The sequence below is a fragment of the Ctenopharyngodon idella genome, chromosome 7, assembly GCF_019924925.1.
Source record: "Ctenopharyngodon idella isolate HZGC_01 chromosome 7, HZGC01, whole genome shotgun sequence".
In the NCBI taxonomy this organism is placed as follows: domain Eukaryota; kingdom Metazoa; phylum Chordata; class Actinopteri; order Cypriniformes; family Xenocyprididae; genus Ctenopharyngodon; species Ctenopharyngodon idella.
In genome coordinates this window covers 44,274,165-44,298,141 of record NC_067226.1, presented here as the reverse complement: position 1 = coordinate 44,298,141, position 23,977 = coordinate 44,274,165, and the positions used below count along the sequence as shown (strand labels likewise).

Below are 23,977 nucleotides of genomic sequence, written 5' to 3'. Positions count from 1 at the left end.
TTGCAGCAGGTCAATTTACAGCACCATGTTAAGCATTCAGACATGTGCACGTAGGTAATTCTTTAGGCTTTAAGCTTTGAAAAAATTTTTGTCGAAATGAAACGTTGGTTAATATCGACCAAAGACAACGCAGGGAGGCCAGCGGAGGAGAGCGGAGAAGCACCACCGTCAGGAGACATAATGGATAGCACTCGTCTCTTCGTGAAGGTGGAATGTGAAAGCACATGTGAAAGCACAATAGCGCGTGCTGCATATGTACTGCAAAGGCATGTTCGCCTAAATGCCAGGTAAGGTGCCATTTTACTTGCTTTACCCGAGGCAATAAAAGCCATGTGTAAACTGTGTAACAGAGACTTTAAATTATATGCACTTATGGTGAAATGACTATTTTTTTTGCGTCAATACATGTTTATTGTAATGTGAACAGAGCGATCTCGTTTAAATTCAGCGCGGTGCAGCGCAGCAAAAATTATTTTGGGGGTCGTGGGCTGAAAAGTTTGGGAACCCCTGCTATAGACAGCAACGTCATAACCAATTTCAAGGTCCAGAAAGGTATTAAAGACATCGTTAAAAGGGAAGAGACAGAGAAGAGAAGAAATTGTTGAATAAAGTCGTTATTTTGTTTTTTGCACACAAAAAGTATTCTCGTCACTTCATAATTTCTATCATATATATTATATTATATTACATCAAGGTTGAACCATTGTAGTCACATGGACTATTTTAACAATGTCTTTACTACCTTTCTGGGCCTTTAAATTTTTTAATAACATTGCTGTCTATAGGGAGGTCAGAAAGCTCTCGGATATCATCAAAAATATCTTACTTTGTGTTCTGAAGATGAATGAAGTGAATCTTACGGGTTTGGAACGACATGATGGTGAGTAATTAATGACAGAATTTTTGGGTGAACTAACCCTTTTAAGAGTGTTTTTTGACATAGTTAAGTAGGACTTTAGTACAGCTTTATATGTAATTTAATATCTTTTATCTTTAAAGTATAGTTAAAGTGTATTGTTGAATGTACCGACAAACATTGAGGTAAACTAAAATATACTTTAATGTAACTTGCACGTAATGTACAATTACACATTTGTAATATATAAACTAAATGTATTATTGAAGAACACTAACACATCAAAATAAGTGTAGCCTACTTCTTTACAGCACAAAAAGATCATTAAAACAGCAGGTGACTTGCACCAATAAGGATTAAGCTTAAAGGTCTTTGCACACCGAGTCAGAAATTTGCATCAGAAATTAAAAAAATAAATAAAATATGTTAAAAAATAAATATGACCTCACATAGAGTCAATCACATTTACACACTGCCTCCAAAACTTTCGTACGGCATAAAACATTTTTTGGATCGGGTTCAATTTTCTGCGTTTTTCACATCCGTAGCAAGCATTTTGAGAGGTGTTTTGACAATTTAGAGCCATCGTACAAGCAAACGGCAAAAAACAGAATGGTGTCTGACAAGTTGATCCACTTCGTCTCACAGCACAAAGCACTGTATGACAAACAAAGTGCGGAATACATATATATTGGTGGTCTCCTTTTTAATATGTGGCTCCAGTATTGCTAGCAAAGCATCAAACTGAGCCACTGACATCCTGAAGTAAACTTTGAATCGCTCAGGATAATACCGCAGCTCCTTCATAAGGAGGTAGAACTCTCCTTTCTCTCTACGCGATCTCAGGATTGGATGGACCCAATATTTCCTCTTTTTAAGAAGAGAGATGACAACAAAGTCATCCTCACTGCTTGAAGACTCCATTTTGTATTGTTTTGTGAATTTTTTCACAATGTATTAATTAATATGCATCGGACTCAGTGTGCAATGTTTCTGTGCGTGACGAATTTTTAGGATGACGAATACAAAAAAACACATCTGAAAATTTTGGACCTTTAATCTAAATTAATTTAAGGTTTTCTAATAATTAGACTGTTGCGCCAAACTTCAAACTTTTTTAGAAATAAGCAGACTTACATTTAAACCATATTATTCAAAGTAACACACAATGATCAGCAAACAGCCCACGTTGAAAGAACAACCGAGAGATTGTTTGACACTCGCTTGGATTCTGGGAGGTGCTCGGTTTGAGTTTGGCACTACACCTCTTCTGTGAGCTGTTGGATTTACTGTACTATCGCTCCAGCACAATACCTCTCCCACCCACAAAGGCAAAGTAAGGGCCTGAAAGTAGGGGCTTGTAGCCCCCAAGTATCTTTCATCTTTTCATCTCGTCACAGTGTAGGATCAATTCTCAGCAGACAGACAGATGGCTAAAGCTCATTACACACCACATATCTGCATGAAATCTACAGTCCAGATTCTATTCTATTCTTTGTAATTTCACACCTGTCTGAACAGTCTCACATCCCTTTCATCATCACACAATCAAATCTCATGCACTTTAGTATAAGTCCCACCCAAAAGCTACAGCCTGAGCAATTACAGAGAATCCTATATCTTTTTCTGTAAACATGTCTGAAGTGTGATCAGACCATGCAATCGAATTACAGAACATAATGTCACCAAGAAAATGCAACACTTCCTCTGAACAGCACTAGAGGAAAGAGCTTTACAGTGTGACATGACAATCACTTGACTAGTCCTTTATAAGAGAGGTTTAAGTTTACCTTTCAGCGTGAGCTCAGTCTGGGCCTCAATGGAGCCGTTGACATTGTCTGCCAGGCAGTTGTACACACCGGCGTCTTCCTCTGTGAGATTGAAGATCCGCAGACTGCCCCCGCCGAGCACCTCAAACCGGCCCTTGCTGTGTGGAAAAGAAAAAAAGGGTGTTGTCAATACGCTCCCTTCAGAAAGTTAAATGTATACTTAGCCCAACACTAATTCAATAACTGCAGTAGAAATTTTCCTTCTGACAAGCAACAACATGGAATCTGTCTTGCAATGGGAGCATGCTATCAAAAAAGGGCAGCCTCAAAATTGTGGTGGCGTGGTTTAGCGGTTAAAGGTCAGGCTTGGTAATCAGAAGGTCTCTGGTTTGAACCGGGGCAAACAATGAACAGATCACCATTGTGCCCTTGAGCAAGGCACTTAACCCCAGGATGCTTTAGGAGGATTGTCCAGGTAATAATTGTACTGCATGTTGCTTTGGAAAAAAGGGACTTTTGTCTAACAAGGTAGTGATAGGAGGAGCATCAGATTTCTTCAAATATTGTTAGTTCACCTTAGAAGGCCAAAGTAACTGAATACAAAAGGCGTGTCTGAATACATTTAGTTATTTACTATTTTACATCCCTGTTATCAAACGCTGTCTGAATACAATACTTGCTATTTTTCATCCCTGTTATCAAACGCTGGAATATAATACTTGCTATTTTTCATCCCTGTTATCAAACGCTGTCTAAATACAAGACATGTCTGAATTTATTTATTGACCACTTTCATCCGTTACCAATAGTTGTCTGAATACAAAAGGCATATAATATATTTATTTACTATTTTTCATCCCTGTTACCAAAAGTTGTCTAAATTCAAAAAGGCATGTCTGAATATATTTAGTTATTTACTATTTTTCATCCCCGTTATCAAATACTGTCTGAATACAAAGGACATGTTTGAATTTATTTATTTACTATTTTTCATCCTTGTTATCAAATGCTGTCAAAATACATGTCTGAGTTCATTTATTTACTATTTTTCATCCTTGTTATCAAATGCTGTCTAAATACAAGACATGTCTGAATTAATTTATTTGACATTTTTCATCCCTGTTACCAATAGTTGTCTGAATACAAAAAGCATGTCTGAATATATCTATTTATTTACTCTTTTCCATCCCTGTTACCAAAAGTTGTCTGAATACAAGACATTTCTGAATTGTACTATTTTTCATCCATTACCAATAGTTATCTGAATACAAAAGGCATATTTATTTATTATTTTTCATCCCTGTTACCAAAAGTTGTCTGAATACAAAATACATTTCTGAATTTATTTTTTTCTTACTATTTTTCATCCCTGTTAGCAAATGCTATCTGAATACAAATGAGATGTCTGAATTTATTTATTTACTATTTTTCATCCCTGTTATCAAACACTGTCTGAATACAATACTTGCTATTTTTTCATCCCTGTTATTAAAACGCTGTCTGAATACAAAATACATGTCTGAAATAATTTATTTACTATTGTTCATCCCTGTTATCAAATGCTGTCTAAATACAAGACATGTCTGAATTAATTTATTTGACATTTTTCATCCTTGTTACCAATAGTTGTCTGAATACAAAAGGCATGTCTGAATATATTTATTTACAACTTTTCATCCCTGCTACCAAATGTTGTCTGAATACAAGACATTTCTGAATATATATTTACTATTTTTCATCCCTGTTACCAAAAGATGTCTGAATACAAAACACATTTCTCAATTTATTTATTATTTTTCATTCCTGTTACCAAGTTATCTGAATACAAAAGGCATATTTATTTACTATTTATCATCCCTGTTACCAAAAGTTGTCTGAATACAAGACATTTCTGAAATTATTTTTTTCTTACTATTTTTCACCCCATTACCAAAAGTTGCCTGAATACAAAATAAATGTCTGAATATAAACCATTTTTCATCCCTGTTACCAAAAGCTGCCTTAATATAAAATACATGCCTGAATTTATTTACTTATTTGATCAATTAAAACTGATCAAATGATTTCTGCAGTGATTCTTTAGCAATTCCTTTGTCCTATTGACAAACTAATCAACATTCGGTTGGGGAGTTGGGTGAATTTTCGACATAGGGAACATGGTGTGACTCTGGGCAAGGAATCAATAGTTTAGAAAAAAGAAGAGCATGGCCACAGTAAGAGGTAGAGGAGCTGGCTGTTTTCTGGCACAGAAAATATAGATTGCAGAACGTCCGCTCAACCTAATCTATCAGCCATCGATTGGTATTAAACACCAGCACATTAATACAAGCATTCTCACACTGACTATTTTTATTTCTCTGCCTGTCTCAGCTGTGAAGTATCCAGATCCATGTGTTGCATTCAAATTTGTGCTTTTCTAGGACACAAGCATGTGCTTATATTATTTACTTTTTGTTACTTTTTTGGGGCTTTGAAAAAAATCAGTGTATAAATAAAGTACGAAACAGGCATTATAAAAAGATTAGACAAAATACATAATAAATTAGCACCTAAAGAAGAGCAAGTCATTCCTACACCAATGTCAGTACCAAAATATCTATAAATTTACAGAGCGTGGTTCAGCAAATGTAACCATTCCCTGGCAGATGTCTAAGGCTAACTGTCAGTCTGACAGTGTCCAAAACACACGCCAGACCACAGGACTTGCATAAGAGAGAGTAACTCAAAAGTCTTGTGCTCAAAGAAACTCCACCCAACCTCAAGCATAACACATACCTCAACCCAAAGGAAAACCAGCAGGTCTTATAAAGGGGGTCTTTGTCCTTTTGGGCTAAAGAACACGCAGTGAAACACGTAGACCCACTGTGGAGCTTTTTCACCTAAGACACGCTTCATTCTTCGTGTTTTCCTTTCATGGACTGTGATGTTATTACTCATATGCTCTTTTAAGAGTGTGAATGCTGAAGTTCCACACATCAGTGACTCTCAGCTGCAAGTGTCTTATGATCTCCACATGTGTCTCTAGTCAAGTGCCTTCAAAACTTTAATGTGAGGGAGGCAAAGGCTTGGTGACTTCTACAAAGTGTTACTGACAAGATCCTTTGTGGAGTTTTGCATTTGTCAACATGTGATTTCACTTGATTTTATTTGAAAGACCAACTTAGACTCCTTGGAACTGGATCAAATGAATAAATTGGAACAATAAATGTAAAAAAAGTAGTATTTTACAATAGCAAAAAAAAAAAAAAAAAAACGATATAAGACAAAAATGGCTTATATTTTTATATTAATACAAGTAAATAATCAATCCGTTTTATTGATTTGACACAAAAATGTAGTGGCGATGGCATCAACCATTCAGTCCTGTTATCAAATTTATTGTACATAACTACAAATTACCAATAACTACAAAATTTAAATTTGCTCCCTAACTAGCTACAGTAATTCCCATTTAGGCATATTTTTATTGTATTTTATTTGCTTAGTAAAAATTATTTTTATTTGCATGTTTATTGCTAGAAAATAACAAAATCACACTAATAAGGGTGGTATTCAGACATACCCATTTTTGTAAGAGCTGCAAAAACCTACAATAAATAAATAAGATCTAATTCCTGAGGTGAGTAAATAATATTTTCTGAAGTTTAAGCATCTCCTCTCCTATCACTTACCATTTGTTAAAAAAACAACAACAAAAAAAATCAAGGTTTCGAGTCCTATTTTGCACCCTATACAGATAAACAAGAACGGCATAATCAGAAATGAATTCCTCTCATTCATTGTTCAACAAGTGAGCCTTCTCCTCCCCCTTATAGTGTTCCTTAAAATTCCTCAACTTGTGTAAGTTGGAAACATTCTATTCTTTATTCAGGACCGTCAGAGCATTAGAAGTGTTGAGGGAGCAGTAATGCTTTGGTTCTATGTGTGGAGTCGCCTCAAATAACCCAGAACTAATGTGCAACAGCTAACGACGGCAGGCAGGTTAGGGCTAACAGCTAGCGCTGCATATGCCGTGATGGATATCCAGTGTGCTGCTCTGAGGCCAAACTACTGGCATCCGTCAACAGAAATCCAACACCAAACTACCGGTGGCGCTGACCCAACCTGCCTCAGAGCAGCCAGCCTGTGATTGATGCCGTCATAAGATACAAGCGAGTGAGATGAAAGGCTGCCTTGTCAACAGCTCAGAAGGTTCTGGCATGGTCTCCACCCTTAACTGTTCAGCTCTATGGCTGTGACTCCAAACAGAGCAGCTACTAAAGCTGTGCCAAGGCTTCAATGAGGGTAGTGACACTATTCCTTCTGATGCCACCAGCAAGGGTCGTGTGTTACCCTACTGGAAAATCCAGTTAAAACCAGATTCTGATGGTCAAAAACATCAGGGAGATACAATCTTGATATTATAATGAAGTAAAAAATAATTAAATTCTTGAAAAGAAAACCTAACTTATTAGTATGCCATAATCTTTTATCATTATTTCTTAGAGAAATATTTTGAATGAACATTAAACTTAAGAGTCATTAATCTTGATCTTTTCAAATAAGACGTCAGTGTATTCAGAAACTTACTCTAACTCCAAAACTTCCTCTTCAGCCTAAAAATATTATTTATTATTTATTCATGGTTGTGTGGCACCTTCAATTTTACAAACAAATTGATTTTATTTTTATCAAGGTCAATTATTAATGCTTATTAATAATTGAAAAACTTTTTTTCTGCCAAATCAAAGTGATATGGTGCGGTCGATGAAGTGAAACAAAAAATATATCCTAGAAAAGATCTTTGCAGACTGGATATGTTTTTAAAAATATCATTTTACCTTTTGTATCTCAAAGCAACATAATATAAGATATAATGCAATATTGTAAATGTAAAAAACAATGATATTTGTTAATGAATGGATTGACCCTTTATCTGGTCTACCAGCCTGGCCAATCTACTGTTCTCAAAATACCCAACAAGTACTCAGTTCTATCTAAAATCATCAAACTAGACCTGTCTGACCAGCTTGGAGAGCAGCTAAGACCAGTAAACCAACTTCAGATGGTTCAAGTAGTAGTTTTCCAGCAGGTTAAACAGGTAAAAAACAGGTAATTACAGCTTAGGCTGTTAAAAAGCTTAACCAAGACGGTCTTCTAGGTTAATCTTGGTTGGTTGTCCAGCTGATCACCCATCCAAACCAGCCTAGATCAGCTAGAAGACCATCTTGGTCAAGCTTTTTAACAGCTTAAGCTGGAATTACCTGTTTTTAATAAACACTTTGCAAAGCAAATGAACAGGTATGGGTCTGAAATAGACTGAATAACCTGGCTGCATCCTGACATATTTAGGCTACGTTCACACTGTCAGTTTTTGGTATTGAAAAGTGCATTTAGGTACAGGTCTGAGTCTCGAGCATCTTTTATATCTGGGTGGATAATGGAGCATTTGAGTCGTGCGTAGAACACAAAACTGACGGGAGCAGCTCCGGTGGAGAACAGTGACTGGATCTACAGTAAAACCTTCAGATGACACACAGCTCATAGCGTAATCGTTGTAAGTTACCAAAACCACACATGAAAACCCGCAACACACAGACAAGCATTTGTGCAGCGCAGAGCGACTCTCTTGCACTGTATGACGTGACAGACAACTAGTTGTCCAGTCCGGTTGCGTTCACACAGCGCAGGTGTTTTCCAAGAATGCGGTTGAGAGTCCTGAAAACACAGGTGTGAGTTCGGTTATAGAATGCGTTTGTCACTCCTGTAAATTAACTGTGTGTGAACGTAACCGTATTAAGGACTAAAATACAGGACTGACAACCGTATTCTGCTGCTGTGTGAACGCGGCATTCAAAGAACAACAAACGTTCCACATTAAGAACCTATGGAAGTTTGTTTCTACCACAGAATAAAACAATTTAAAAGATTATTGCGACTTTTTATCTCACAATTCAGACTTTTTTTCCCCTCACAATTGCGAGTTTACATTGCGAGGAAAAAAAAGTCAGACTTTCGAGTTTATATCTCAATTCTGAGAAAAAAAAGTCAGAATTGAGATAAACTCGAAAGTCGGACTTTTTTTTCCTCGCAATTGCGAGTTTATATCCAGCAATTCTGACTTTTTTCTCACAATTGCGAGTTTACAACTCACAATTCGGACTTGTTTTCTCAGAATTGTAAGATATATAAACTCGTAATTGCAAGTTAAAGTCAGAATTACAAGATAGACATAACTGCGTTATAAAGTCAGAAGTGGGGGATATAAACTTGTAATTGGGAGAAATAAAGTCAAAAATGCGAGATATAAACTCGAAATTCTGACTTTTTTTCTCACAATTGCAAGTTTATATAAAGCAATTCTGACCTTTTTCTCGCAATTCTGAAATTTTGAGGATAAAAGACTAATTTCTTTTCTCAGAATTGCGTGATAAACTTGCAATTGAGTGTTATAAAGTCAGAACTGTGGGATATGAACTCTGAGAAAAAAATAACACGCAATTGTGAGTTTATATCATGCAATTTGGACTTTATAACACGCAATTGCAACTTTTCATCTCACAATTCTTTTTTTTTTTTCACAATTGTGAGTTTATATCATGCAATTCTGAGAAAAAAGTCAAAATTGCGAGAAAAAAATTCAGAATTGTGAGATAAAAAGTCATAATTACCTTTTTTTTTTTTTTATTCAGTGGCGGAAACAAGCTTCCATAAGAACCCACATGAGGTAATGTCATATTATTTTGGTTTGTCCAGTGTGACGTATGCTGCTCGTTTATAGGACGGAGCCTCAAATGAAATACCTCAGAAGAGGGAAAAAATGAGTGTAAAATCAATATGAAGAGCTTCGTCTTTACAATGAGTCAGAGTGTTTGTTTTTCCCAGCTGGGCTGAGATGGACCGTCATCATACCTTTCTTTATTTGTTTTGCAGGTTAACTAATATTTTGATTAGCACATTACTATAAGCCCAAAGCCACAATCTGCGTAATATACACACATTAGAGGTCTGAATGAACTGGCAGATGAGGCTGGATTTAGCTGTGGATGTGTCATTAACTGTCGAGTGCACGGAGAGGCCACAGTCATTCCTAAAGGGACGGGACACAGTGGAACTCACAGAGGGAAATGGGAGAGGATAAAATGGAAAGAGAGAGAATGAGAGGCAGAAATGGAGAGGCAGCCACAAAATTCATATGTTCCAGTGACAAACAGCTGCTGGACATTTGGCTAAATGAATCCTGCTATAGTGCTGCATGGTTTGTACAACAGCGGCGATGTCCTGCCAAACAATAAAACAGGCATCCAGCACAATGCATTCCAACCCTTCACTTTTCATTCCAGCAAAGTCATAAATGATGTACTGTAGTGTTAGCCTCAGACGGCCCACCCACGGACCATTCATCATGGAACCTCGGATGCAGATTACATGCAAAAACGGCATGCAAAATACTTCTTACTTTCCTGTAAACACTACACTATAAATTCCTATATATTCCTATAAAACATGTTTCCCAAACTGAAGTTTATGAGTTGATGAAAAGCTAATAATTAATAAAATCATAAAAATGTAAAACTAAAATAAAAAGAACCTAAATAAAACATATTAAAAATAATAATTAATTTGTTTACCAGCAACTCATGTGACCATTTAATGATATCAAAGAAGTGTGAACATGCAAATATCTTGTTAAATTATTAAAATATTCTCTTTTGACTTCATGGCCCCAAAAAACCCAAAATGAACTTTAATTTAAAACATGGTCATCACAGAAGATGTGTATCTAAATAATTGAATCATAGCACTGAAAGAAACTCAAGGGATTTGTTTGAAATAGTACAAAGTAGTAAACGGCGAAGTGGTTGGTCACTTTACATCAATCAGACGGACACTTCCTTTTTCAGTTCTGGGTCAGAATTAGCCGTAACATGGACTAGATCTTATGCTGAAAGTCAGAAGTCTGGAAACACAAGACTAAAAATGATATTACTTGGGATCCAAACAATAATATCTAATTCTCTTTGTCAGTTTCTCTTTTCTTTCCTCCCTCCAGCTCCATGTGCCAGTCTTAAGTGTTTATCCTTCAGCCTGTTGTTACACTCTGACTAAGAAGCCTGAGCGTCTCCGAACCTGCTATTATCTCTCTCAGCTCTCTGCCCAGTGGCTCATCATCGCTTATCTGCCGAGAAGATCCCAGCCTGAGAGACGGGCACGCAGCTAGTGCCAGGGAATCAGAGCAGTTGGTAAGACTCCACGGTCAATAAAACACTGTTTGGTTTTCGGCATTAGAAAAACACTTTTTCCCCTACACACACACGAGGGAGCTTGATAGGCTCCATCTGTGTAGACTGATGGACTGTGTTGTTTCTCTATTCCATATGAGAGGAAATCCTGTATACACAGACAGTAAAAGGTCAGTGTAGGAATAAACAATACATAAACACAAACAGCAACAATCCAGATTCTTACATTTTTCAAACAAAATTAGGTAAGACTTTATTTTACAGTGTCTTTGTTACTCATGTTACATGTACTTATTATAGTAATAACAGTATATAATGCATAATTACATGCAACTAACCCTAAAACCAAATCCTAACCCGAAGGTCCTGGCATTTTATAAATGTGGTGCTCCCATTGAAAACAACTGGAAAAATACGCTAGCCTCAGGAAAAAAACGCTTTGGTGGACACACAGCCTAACCCTATAGAAAGTACATGTAGTTAATTAATATTTCTTAGTATTTAAATGTATAATTACACTATAACAAGGACACCTTAAAATAAAGTGCAACCCCAAATGATTAATTTTGACCATTGTCAATATTATTAGAATGGAGAATAGACAGAAAACATAAGAATCAATGGGAAAGAGAGGGGGAACAGGACCAGAACACTTGTAGTGTACTTCAAATCTTAAATTATATTATTAAATAAGTGTACTTGCAGATAATATAATATTAATGAAATAACAGGCCAATTAAGAGTACTTTTATTCTTAGACCTTTTAGAAAGTGTACTTTGTAATAAAATCAAATTAAAAGTCTTACTTTAAAGTACGTTTTAATAATGTTGTTGTGCTTTGAAAATACATTTATTTTGATGTGTTGACTAACATACTGAAGCACATGTAATGTACAGTACTTGATAATATTTTTAACTGCAATGTGTTATTCGATATTACATTTAAAGTTCATATATTTTAAATGTAATATCGTTATAAATATATTTAAATTCATGACATTCAAGTTCCAATAGAAATGACTTTAAAGTCAGCTATAGTTTGGTTTATCATAAATGCAAAACATTACATTTAGTTTGCACTTAAGTATATTCTTTTAATGTATCATTACCATAATAAGTACTGTTTTTAAAAGCATGCTACTTTTTCCCCTCCCTCTGGCCGAACATTACACGGCCAGACTCTATTACAAACAGCATAAATTTGATATCATGAGAGCGTGAGCTGAAAACAGCATTTAATCTTGTTAATACATAGCCTGGACAAAAGGCTGCAGAAATTATAGGCCATTAACACTGATAAGCAACTCTGCCAATGGCCATCCCGCCATTTAACCCAACCTTTATAGATCAGGAGAGTAGCAGACAATGATCAACCCCAAATTGGATTTTAAATGGGGTTCCAGAGAATTGAGCAAAGAGGAACAAGAGGACAGGATGAATGGCTAGTTGGTTGATCAGTAGTTTCACTGAGCTGGTGTGGATAACAATGCCTCAGGGATCCCTATTCCAAAAACCATATTGACCACCTTAATGATCCTGTTTTCCCATCAGGACAATCAATTCATAAGGTAAACTATAAAAATGGCCTAAATAATTTCTAGAATCTCGTTTATTTTATGTATATAGTGCGCAAATAGTATGGAAGCTTGTTTCCTCCACTGAATAAAAAATAAAAAAAGGTCTTTTTATCTCACAATCCTGACTTTTTTTCCTTGCAATTGGTAGGTTATCTCTCGCAATTGACTTTTCTCGCAATTATGACTTTTTTCTTGCAATTGGGAGTTTATATCTCGCAATTCTGACTTTATTTCTCGCAATTAGGAGTTTATATCTCGCAATTATGACTTCTTTTCTCGCAATTATGACTTTCTCGCAAATGCAAGTTTATATCTCACAATTCTGACTATTTCTCACAATTGGGAGTTTATATCTCGCAATTGGGAGTTTATATCTCGCAATTATGATTTTTTTTTCGCGCAATTCTGACTGTTTTCACGCAGATGCAAGTTTATATCTCGCAATTCTGACTTTTTTTCCCCTCGCAATTCTGACTTTTTCCTCGCAATTCTGACTTTTTCTTGCAAATTCGAGTTCTCGCAATTCTGACTTTTTTCTCAATTCTGTCTTTTTTGCAAATGCAAGCTTATATCTTACAATTCTGACTTCTTTTCTCAGAATTGTGAGAGACAAACTCACATTTACGAGTTATAAAGTCCAATTCTGAGGGGGAAAAAGACTTAATTTTTTTTCCTCAGAATTGCAAGTTTATCTGACTTCATAACTTGCAATTGCGAATTTATATCACGAGATTACATCTCGCACTTCTGACTTCTGAAAGTTAATATTGTGAGATAAAAAGTCGTAATTATATTTTATATCGTTTTATTCCATGGCAGAAACAAGCTTCCATACAAATAGAGACCCATTTACATCATAAAATATTCATACACACAAAATGAACTGAATGCTTCTGTACTATATAAATATTTAGAGATACATATTGCACAGCATGATCAAAGGAACTGTGAACATGTTTTGCACGACATTTAAATTGTGTCTTAAGGTTCGGAGGATTGAAGTCACACTTCATACTGAATATGAGGCAATCAACAGTCACTCTCACTGTACCCTTTCATCTATCTGCTCTCTCTTGTTCTGCCTCTCTGACTCGTCCGTTTACCGTGGTTAATCCCCACAGCGCAGCCACTCTCAGAGACAGTGAGGCAGCTGCACGCAAAGCGTTTTCATAAATTCAGATATGTTAAGAAGGGACTTGAATGCCTCGTTCTATCGCTGTCTGATAATATGAACGTTCTTATACAATATTCCCCATTCCTCTTCCATTCAGCATTCCCAATTACTGACTGACAGTCCAAACCCCGTCTTTAGGAACTGAGGGTGATAATCTCACAGGAACTTTTTAATTGTCCAGAGCAAAACATCTTTTTCAGTCATCAAGTAAAATTACCTCAGCCCTTGTTCCACAAGCAGATCCTTTGATTAATGAAGTCATCTTGTGAAGATGGCAACTCTGGGGATACTTTTATTCAAGCCAATGAATGTGGTAATTATTGTTATGACAAACTTACTGGAAGGCAATTATTAGTGGTGTTTACTAAGGAAAGCAACACTATTACAATTGCTCATACTAACGGTTAGGGATTTGAGCAAACCACTAAACTAAGTACATAACTTGGTACTAGTGCTGCACTCTTTGTGCCGCAGACATGAATGATTCCTCAAATCGAGTGTGTTGTTTATAAGAGGTATGTTATTACTTATAAAACAGGTGAAAAAATATCAGTTGCATTGAAGAAGGAACATCTCATATCTAGAGAACAGAATATCATAAACTGGACTTCTTTCTCTATTTTGCACAGCATGGAAAGCACCACTCACATTTTGTTAAACATTTTTAAAAATCTAGTTTATAATCAATGTTTAAGAAGTTTACATGGAGAAAAATGTATAAAAACAGGGTTTCCACACCTTTTAGCCAATGAAACTCCATGATTTTTCTTTTACTTTTTTCAGTCATTCGCTATCGGCTGATATTTATTATTTCATTGTGCATGCCCATTTTCCCTATTTTTGCATGTACAGTACATTACCTTTGCCATTATCAAATAATCACTTAATCACTTTAAAGAGATAGTTCACCAAAAATGACCCAAACACAAGACTTTCACTCATCACTGAAACAAAAGATATTTTTATTGAAACCTGAGATTTCTGTCTCTCCACTGAAAGTCCATGTAACCAAAACTTTTTTTATTGGTTCTCAGATGTCAAGCAAGCATGTTTGATGCTCTATCATATACTATATATGTGTGCTGACTAATTAAATCTGTTCATCATATAAAAGCGGTCATGTCATCTTTCAGAAGACTTGGATTAAATCGCTCAATTCTTGTGGATTATGTTTTTATGAACTTTTTGAACCTTCAAAGTTTTGGTGGAGGGACAGGTTTCAAATTGTCTCAGGTTTGAAAATACCTTATTTATGTGTTTCGAAGATGAACAAAAGTCTTACAGATTTGGAACGATATTTGAGTGAGTATCTGATGACAGAATTTTCATTTTTGGGTGAACTAATGCTTTAATTCCACTGTTAAATATAATTAAGAAAATCTCACACAAATTAATTCATAGTGCCCAAATTCACGACTGGTTTAGCTTTTTGTGTTTTATTTTTAAAAATTTTACAAAATAGTGAAAAATATTAATATTAGGGCTGGGTATGGACACAAATTTCAAAATTCGATTCGACTTCGATTCACAAGCTTGCAATTTGATTTGATCCCGATTCAATTCGATTCAGTATTGATTATTTTGTATATATATATATATATATATATATATATATATATATATATATATATATATATACACACACACACACACACACACACACACACACACACACACATCAGGAACAGTACATGGCAAATTTTCTCAAAAAAATCTCAACTAATGCTGTAAACTATACGTGGGAGTCAGTTGGTACTACATTATTATAATATTGAAGGTTAAAATTAACTGATTTGTATACATACTTAAATTACACTCAAGGAAGTTTTTATAATAATAAAGTTAAAATACTAACTTTAAAATTATGTAATTATATTTCTACTCTAATGCATGTTTTGAAATATAAACATTTAAATGGTGGCTGCCATAAAAACTTGACGGATTTATTCAAACATGCATTAAATATTAAAGAACATTACAAATTATAATGAATATGTAATATGGTGCATATATTTATCAAAATGCTCCTCTCTGGAGTTCATTTTTCTAGCTGACTAACGAGTTATGGTCACTGAATATGGTTTTTCTGAGGTAAATGTGACGTTACATGACAGCCTATTGTTTACAAGCTGTTTTACTGATGTCTTTCTGTGTTGAAACACTGATTGAGCGATTACATGAGACAGGATACGAATTTCGGTAAGGTGTACGTAGTTTCAGGTGTTCATTCGTGTTTATTTCACGCTTATTAAAGCAGAGGAGAAGAGCAGTTCACGCCCAGGGTTGCCAGGTTTTCACAACAAAACTCGCCCTATTGTTACCCAAAACTAGCCCAATCGTGTTTCGAGGAGGCTAGTTTTAGGTAAAATTGGGTAAAATTCTTTAAAATTCTCATTCCAGGGGCTAAATATCATGTTATTTGGGGTCGCTTCAAACCGCGGACATAAAAAACAACCCACAGCAACAGTGTAAAAGTAGCCCAATTCCACGGGAAAACCGTGGACTTGGCAACACAGCTGCCGCCTCTCTTGAACTGAGGCGCTAGAGCAATCTGTTACACCACATTAAACAGCACCAAAATGGTTATTTTTTGAATTTCATAATAAAATGGACAGAATCTGAATTCTGAGACTTTGTTTTTATATCAAAAGTAACAAAGTACAAAGCTTTTTGCCATTTATTGGATGGGAGGCGCGCTACAATGTTCATTCATCAACTGAAAACAGACTAGACTAATCGATTCTTGGGATTTAATAATCAATATTGGTTCGTAAAAATAAGAATCAATTAAAATCGAGAAAACAATATATTTTACCCAGCCCTAATTAATATCAGTGCATCTCTATTTGAATTCATTTTCCAGATTTTCCAGGCCTGGATATCCCAATTTTAAAATTCCCTTATATTTCCAGGTTTACCATGGCTGTGGTACTTTTTAGTTAGTATGCAGTGTTGAAAACATCGGCTGATGACAAACTCTGGGACACACGTGCCCTTTGGACACCCAGCAGCTAATGAGAATGAAGCATGAAAAAGTGGCTTCCCAGGTCTAATCTGTGAACAGCCTGGCAGTGTTTCTCATGAGAGAGGTGTGAGAGAGAATCTTGCAGTCTTGACTGGCATTTACACCTCTCAGGCAGGCGCCGTCACTCTAATTATTTACTCGGGCAGCTGGGACGGGGCTGTATGCCAGCAGAACAGCAGACGTACACAGAGAGCGATTCCTAAAAGTGGACATTGCCACAGCGGGACTCAAAGCTCATGTTCGTCACACTGGCAACACACTGAGGAATCAATGACCTGTTAGTGGAAATCACTGTCTGATTCAGGGCGCAGAGCTCTGGATCTATTAAAAGCAGTCTATTCCTCCACCCTGGAGGTCTGTGAAGAGAAAAATGCTGTTTGATGATTAGATTCAAATCCCTACCTGTACTCAATGAGCTGGTCTTTGTACATCCATGTGACGGAGGGTGTGGGATATCCCGTCACCACACAGGGGAGCAGCACGCTCTCCCCAACAACTTTAGACACATGTTGAGGCTCCAGGAGAAACTTCAGATTCCTCTCCTCGCCGGATTCTGCACAAAACAGAGAAGGGAATGCAGTCAATGTCTGTCTTTATGCTTAATTTAACACAGCAATCAATAAATAAATAAATCAATTTAAAAATCTTTTTCTTTTTTTTTTTTCTTTCAGATAATATATTCACCATCAGTGTTGGGTAAGTTACTCTAAAAGAGTAATTAATTACATCTTTAACAGTGTGATTAGATTACTGTATAATTACTTTCTCTAAAAAGTATTGCATTACTTATTATTAATTACTTTCTAAATCTTATATCAACCTTTATTTCTTTTAATTCTTTCTAATAAATAATATAAAATTGCATAAATTATTCTTAAAATTCTTCTTCTCCCTATTTAAAAGGGAGGTTACATTAAAAACATACATTTTAATGTTAGACGTAAAATTTTGATGTTAAATCCACTATTGTTTTATATAGGATTGTCCTCTAGTCTATACAGTATTTGATGCAATTATATCAGAAGTAACTGTAATTAAAGTACTGAAAAATTAAGAGTAATACCTTACTTTACTTTTACAAGGGAAAAGTAATTACATTACAGTAATCACTTAGTAATGCTTTACACACAACACTGTTCACTATTAAATTCACAATGAAATCAAAATGATGATTCTTGTTTTTTTATTTAATATTGCGGTATTTATTATAAATGATTTATCGGTGCAGTGCACATCATTGTTTTAAATTCATGTGCCTCGTAATCCCTCTTTCAGCGACATCTCTTCTCTTCTCTGATGATGGGGGCGGGGCAACCTGTCACTCACATGAGAACCACCAATAGCAAACCACAACCATCCAATCAATTCCCCATCGACAAGTCCCGCCCTACATTGTTCTTGTTCGAGAAGTGTTTCACTCAGATATACGTCACAACAGGGAAGAAAAGACTATCACAACTTCTGTTTAAGGTTTCAGTTATGCTTCTTACTTCTTTGGGAATTTTTTTTTCTTATTTAAAGTGCTTAAAGAAAAAGGAAAGTCATAGAGGTTTGCAACCACACGAGGGTGAGTAAATGAAGAAAGAATTGTGAGTGGACTCTCTCTAGTATAAATTAACACAATTTATGCTTTTTTGGCATAAAAAGTAGGCTAAGAAAAAATATCAGAAAAACACAAATCAGGCTATATTCTCTTCAGACAATTCTTCAATACAGTTTACTCTCCAAGCAAATTTATCTTGTTTTATTAAAGGATTAGTTCACTTCAGAATAAAGATTTCCTGATAATTTACTCATTCCCCATGTCACCCAAGATGTTCATGTCTTTCTTTCTTCAGTCAGAAAGAAATTAAGGTTTTTGAGGAAAAACATTCCAGGATTTTTCTACATATACTGGGCTTCAACAGGGTTCAACGGGTTGAAGGTTTAAATGTCAGTTTCAGTGCAGCTTCAAATGGCTCTACATGATCCCAGACGAGGAATGAGGGTCTTATCTAGCGAAATGATCGGCCATTTTCTAAAAAAAAATTAAAAATGTATATACTTTTTAACCACAAATGCTCATCTTGCACTAGCTCTGCGATGTGCCACGCGTTACGTAATCACGTTGGAAAAGTCACGCGTGACGTAGGCGGAAGTACCGATCCAGTGTCTACAAAGAGAACATGCAAAGATTAAGTCAAACGTCCTTTACAAAAAAAAGGTAAAACAATGATGTCGGACGATTTTGAAGTTGGTGGAGTTTTTTGCCCTACCGCGGTACTTCCACCTACATCACGGTGACCTTTCAAACATGATTACGTAATGCATGGCGCATCGCAGAGCAGTGCAAGATGAGCATGTGGTTAAAGTATACAATTTTTTTTTTTTTTTTAGAAAATGACAGATTGTTTTGCTAGATAAGACCCTTTTTCCTCGTCTGGGATCGTGTAGAGCCCTTTCAAGCTGCAATTTGGACCTTCAAACCGTTGGTAACTGTTGAAGTCCACTATATGGAGAAAAATCCTGGAATATTTTCCTCAAAAATCTTAATTTCTTTTCAACTGAAGGAAGAAAGACATAAACATCTTGGATGGCATGGGGGTGAGTAAATTATCAGAAAATGTTACATTTTGTAGTGAACTAATCCTTTAAGGATGTTCACTGGAAAACCAGACAAAAAATACTGATTAAGCTGAACAACAAGAAAACCGTCTGAAAAGTGTTTGACCTTACAGATAAAGGATTTTCGCTCCACAAGTTGCACCAAATTCAATAAATGAAATTCTGAAATTATATTTATGAAATTAGAAACAATGAAATTATATTTGCTCCAAACAGGTTTCCTAAACACTCCTTTTGGCTGCCTTTGGTCAGACAAACAGTTAGTCCCCAAATTCACGCTATTGGTTGAGCCATAAGTTGAAATGTCATGGTGCTTAAACAAACAGCAATGTTTTAAAAGTGTCTCTCGTTGGGAATCTTCTACAAATTACTTACTTTTATTTTTTTTTTTTAAACATTTATTGTATAGACAATACTTAACCTTTTAGGCTTAAGCTTTTAAAGCTTTTAAATTTTTCTCTTTAATACTCATTGTTTATTTATCTCGTCGAGGGGAAAAGAAATTCAAAAGGAGTTTTTATTTCTCTCTTTACATATTACTGCATCATGTTGTTTCCTGCTCCATGTTTGGTGCGATAACCTCAGCAGGCGACGGTGCTTCAGGCCTGGTTTACGTTCTCTAATATCTCACTCGGTGCTCATGACTGCCTGGAAAAATAAATCTGCCTGCTGAGTATCTGCTACAAAGGAGCTCAATCCTCTTTAACTTTAGCATAAATTACATTGTTCTCTTTGATAACACCACATGTGGCCGTCCTGCTCCAAGAGGCTTCCTTTAAAACGCTCTCTTTCTCCCTGCAATTGTGTGATTTTCAGTAGGGCATGAAAAATCAAGGAAAAATCAGAATCAATGTCTTGCATTTTTATTGTCAAGAATGCAGGGAAATCGGCCTTTCCCCCCCTAAGAGCTTTTATTCTTTTAAGGAGGAAAAAACTTTTTTGGACAAACCTGACTGAAATTGTTTCTCATGAATTAAAAAACATTTGATACAAAGGGTTATGAATAAAAAAAAAAAACAATGAATGATAGCGCTTGCATATTACTAGCATATTGGCTGTTTATTATAAAGCACATATTAATGCCTTATTCTGCATGACCCTTAATTCTACATCCCTTAATCCTACCAATACCTAAACTTAACAACTATAACTATTGAACATTGCAGCCAATCACAGACATATCTGTTGAGCATTTGAACACACTGGCCAATCAGAGGTGTTTAAGAATCTGCTCAACAGCGCTCGAAATGCTAGGGGAAAATGCTGGTATCGTCACATTTTTAGTAGACAACACTAGTGATGATATATTCATGTGATTCTAAATAAGTATTGAACAATTACCAGGCAGTATCTGTAATTGCGCCTCTTCACTGGTCTTGGTGGGCCCAGCGTTCTCGATCACGCAGCGATACAGGCCTGCGTCTGCCTCTGTGGCGTTGCTGATGACGAGAGCACCGCTGGGCAGCGTGAACACTCTCTGGTCCAGCTCAACCGGCTCTTTGTTTTGTTCCCAGCGGATGAAAGACACCAGATCTGGATTCACCTCACAGTTCAGCACGTGACTGTCACCCACCCACACCGACGCTGTTTCCGGCTGACTGAGATACCGTGGTATACCTGAAAGCAGAGAGAAGGAGAGTAAGGAATTAGAATAATTACAATAAATTCTAAAGATGCACAGATACTAAATTTCTCCTCCGATTATTCAGAATGATATGTGCCAATGCCGATAGTTTGATTTTCTTAAGGAAAACAAATCTCTCCCAAGTTCAATTAATGCTGTAAACCATACAGGGAACCCTTTCATTTGGTACATTACTATAATATTAGAGGTTAAAATTAACAACAGAGCTATTATATTCAACTGCTATTTATTTTCAGATACAATAGTTACACTCAAATAAAAACTGAAATGTTTGTATGTAACTCAGTTGCACATAAGGCAGTTTTCATAAACACTTGTCTTCATGACAAATTTATTCAAACATACATGTATAATTAACGGTAAATAAGCTCTCTAGTGTTTTTTTATAACTAACTAATGAACTGTGAACATTGGGTAACATTTCTTGAGGTAAATGCAACGTTAAGTGACATTGTTCACAAGCTGTTCGATTGGTGTCTTTTTGTGGTTGAAACACTGATTGAGTGATTACATGATACATTTCAGTAAGTTGTAATGTATCTTTCAGCATACCTTCTGATGTTCATGCATGTTTTTCATGCCGTAACTTGTATTAAAGTGGAAGAAAAGACTGCCGCTTGAACTGAGGCTCTACAGTGATCTATCACGTCACATTTAAGTGCATCAAAATGCCATTTATTGTTTGAATTTCATGACAAAATGGACAGAATTTGAAAGCTGGGACTTTGTTTCACAAGTAACAAAGCTTTTTGCGATTATTGGATGGGAGGCACGCTACAAATAATGTTTGGTGCAGGGAAAAACTGAGGACCTGGCAACCCTGGCTTGAACTACGAGTGATTCATAGGGTCAAATAGATCCTATGTTAAAAAATTATTGCTTTAATTGGCCCATGCCGATTATTGGCCAATACATCGGTCCATCCTAAATAAATTCATTATCATATACAGGTTTGCACTGAAGTCAATATAAAATGGTATTCACTTTGGTAAATAGATGGCTTTTGAAATTTAACAATACCAACAACAATGCCTAAAGCTATCTGCCTGTAGGCTAACATTATTTTTTTTCCCGTGTGATCTATTTGTTTTAGAGGTGGTGGAAGTTATTGCATTTTGAATTGAAGACAATTGTAATAATGTACACTGAGGAATCATACGCAATGAGATAAATAAATACAGTCTATTTTAATTTCATATTCACTTTAAATGGTTAATTATCTTCAGAGATTAAATTCTGAGTCCAATAAGCAGCTCTTTAGAGGTGGAAAAAAAAAAAAAAAAAAACCCAAGGGCATATTTTACACTCAAACATCTGTAAATGAAATGGCACACAAGTGTTTACACTTCCTGCAGATCCCCTGGTGTCCCTCAAGTGCCGGACCCGCCAAGAACCTTGTCTGTAAACAGGAAGTGGTGCTGACAAACTACTAAGTCACAGCTTTCTCTGCCCCTCAGCTCTGGCATAGTGATTATGTCCAGTGAAATTCTTTTACATTAGGACCGGGGTGTATTTCAGCTACTTATGATGATATTCATAATTATCATGAAATTTTTAATTTTCATGACTCAGTTCAAACTTTATGATTCAAATAACTAGCTTCCGACAGATGACCGTACGCATACTACGTAAGTCGACTTACGCCACAAGAGTAACCCCCTGACGCGATGTATGACGTAGAATGTAGGAGTATCGTAAGATTAGACGCCTCTCGTGGTTTAAACAAATAGGGCTGTGCAACAAACTCAAGCTCCTCTTCTCTTATATCGAAATCCTAAGACATTTCTCTTTAAAATTTCTTGTTTTAGACTTCTAATTTGTGACCGGTGTTTTGTTTTACTCTATCCTCTGTGCTCTGCATCATTGCATCGGGTCAGAGGTCACTATTCTGTTGTAAATCAATGCGTACAGCCATCTGCCGGAAGTTAGTTATTATAGTCGATAAAGTTTTAAATATGGATATTTTTCTTACAAAAACCCATCGCTTCGCTTCAGAAGGCCTTTAGTAACCCCCTGGAGCTGTATGGATTATTTTTATGATAGATGGATACAGTTTTTGGGCTTCAAAATTCACTACCATGATAAAGCTTTTAAATATATCCTATTTGTCTGAAATAAGTCATATACACCTAAGATGGCTTGAGGGTGAGTAAACCATTGGATATTTTTCATCCCTTTAAGTATGGTTCTTAGGTATTACTACTCTTTACACCTCTGCTGGTGCATGCAAAGAAGGAACGAGCTGCTTTGTCATTAGCATTGCCGCTAAAGCTCAAAATAGAGACCCATGCAGGTGAACATAAAGACTCGTACATGAGCATGTCTTTGTGAGCGATTAGGAGAGAAAAGTGATGAGGATTCCTTTGTCTGGCATTAGTCCGTTACAGACATGCCATGCTCTCGCTCTCTCCTAATGTGAAAGAGCATGCAGTGAGAGATGCTATCAGCGGCTGGCTCTGACTGAACAGAGAACAGCATTCATTCATCTCCACAGGCTCTGCTTTATAACAGCAGACAGAAAGGTTTCACAGAGCATGCTGTGGGCTTTTAATCCCCTTATAAACTATATACAAAATCAGGCTTTTACAACAGAACAGCTTTTATACTCTCACAGGAAACTTTCTGGAGAGAACTCTAAGTACTAGTACTTCTCCATATCAGAGTAAATCAGGAAAAGACAAAAATCCAGGCATAGTTAGATACACTTCTGTATGGCTACAGTATTAAATATTTACAATATATTTAAAGCTGCTGTCCGTAACTTTTTTGTGTTCAAAATTTACAAAGATTATATAATGAGAATGTACGACATGAATCCATTTTCCAAACCGTGTTTTTGTCTTATCCTGAATCATTATGGTACACTTATAAGTGTTTATATTTGGACTATTTTAGATCGGTCTGGTCGGCACTGCTGCGGACTAGCACAGTACCTGCGTGACTTGTCATAGACATAAACAGAGAGAAGTAGCTCCGGCTACAATGTTCTTCCACGAGATGCATGCAATTCTGTTTAATTAACCACTAAATCATCATATTAGAATGATTTCTGAAGGATCATGTGACACTGAAGTCTGAAGTAATGATGCTGAAAATTCCAGCATC

At 36.1% G+C, this 23,977-nt stretch overlaps 1 protein-coding gene across 9 annotated transcripts in view; it reads right to left on the bottom strand.

Moving 5' to 3' along the window:
- neo1a (neogenin 1a) overlaps nucleotides 1-23,977 on the bottom strand; it is a 177,958-nt gene that overhangs the window by 54,663 nt on the left and 99,318 nt on the right. For all 9 annotated transcript variants that reach the window (XM_051900843.1, XM_051900844.1, XM_051900841.1 and 6 more), the window contains exons 3-5: nucleotides 20,569-20,844; nucleotides 17,026-17,176; nucleotides 2,647-2,783 (exon numbers count right to left, since the gene is read on the bottom strand). In XM_051900843.1, the coding sequence (XP_051756803.1) occupies nucleotides 2,647-2,783; nucleotides 17,026-17,176; nucleotides 20,569-20,844 (564 nt within the window). The remainder of the gene's footprint in view (nucleotides 1-2,646; nucleotides 2,784-17,025; nucleotides 17,177-20,568; nucleotides 20,845-23,977) is intronic.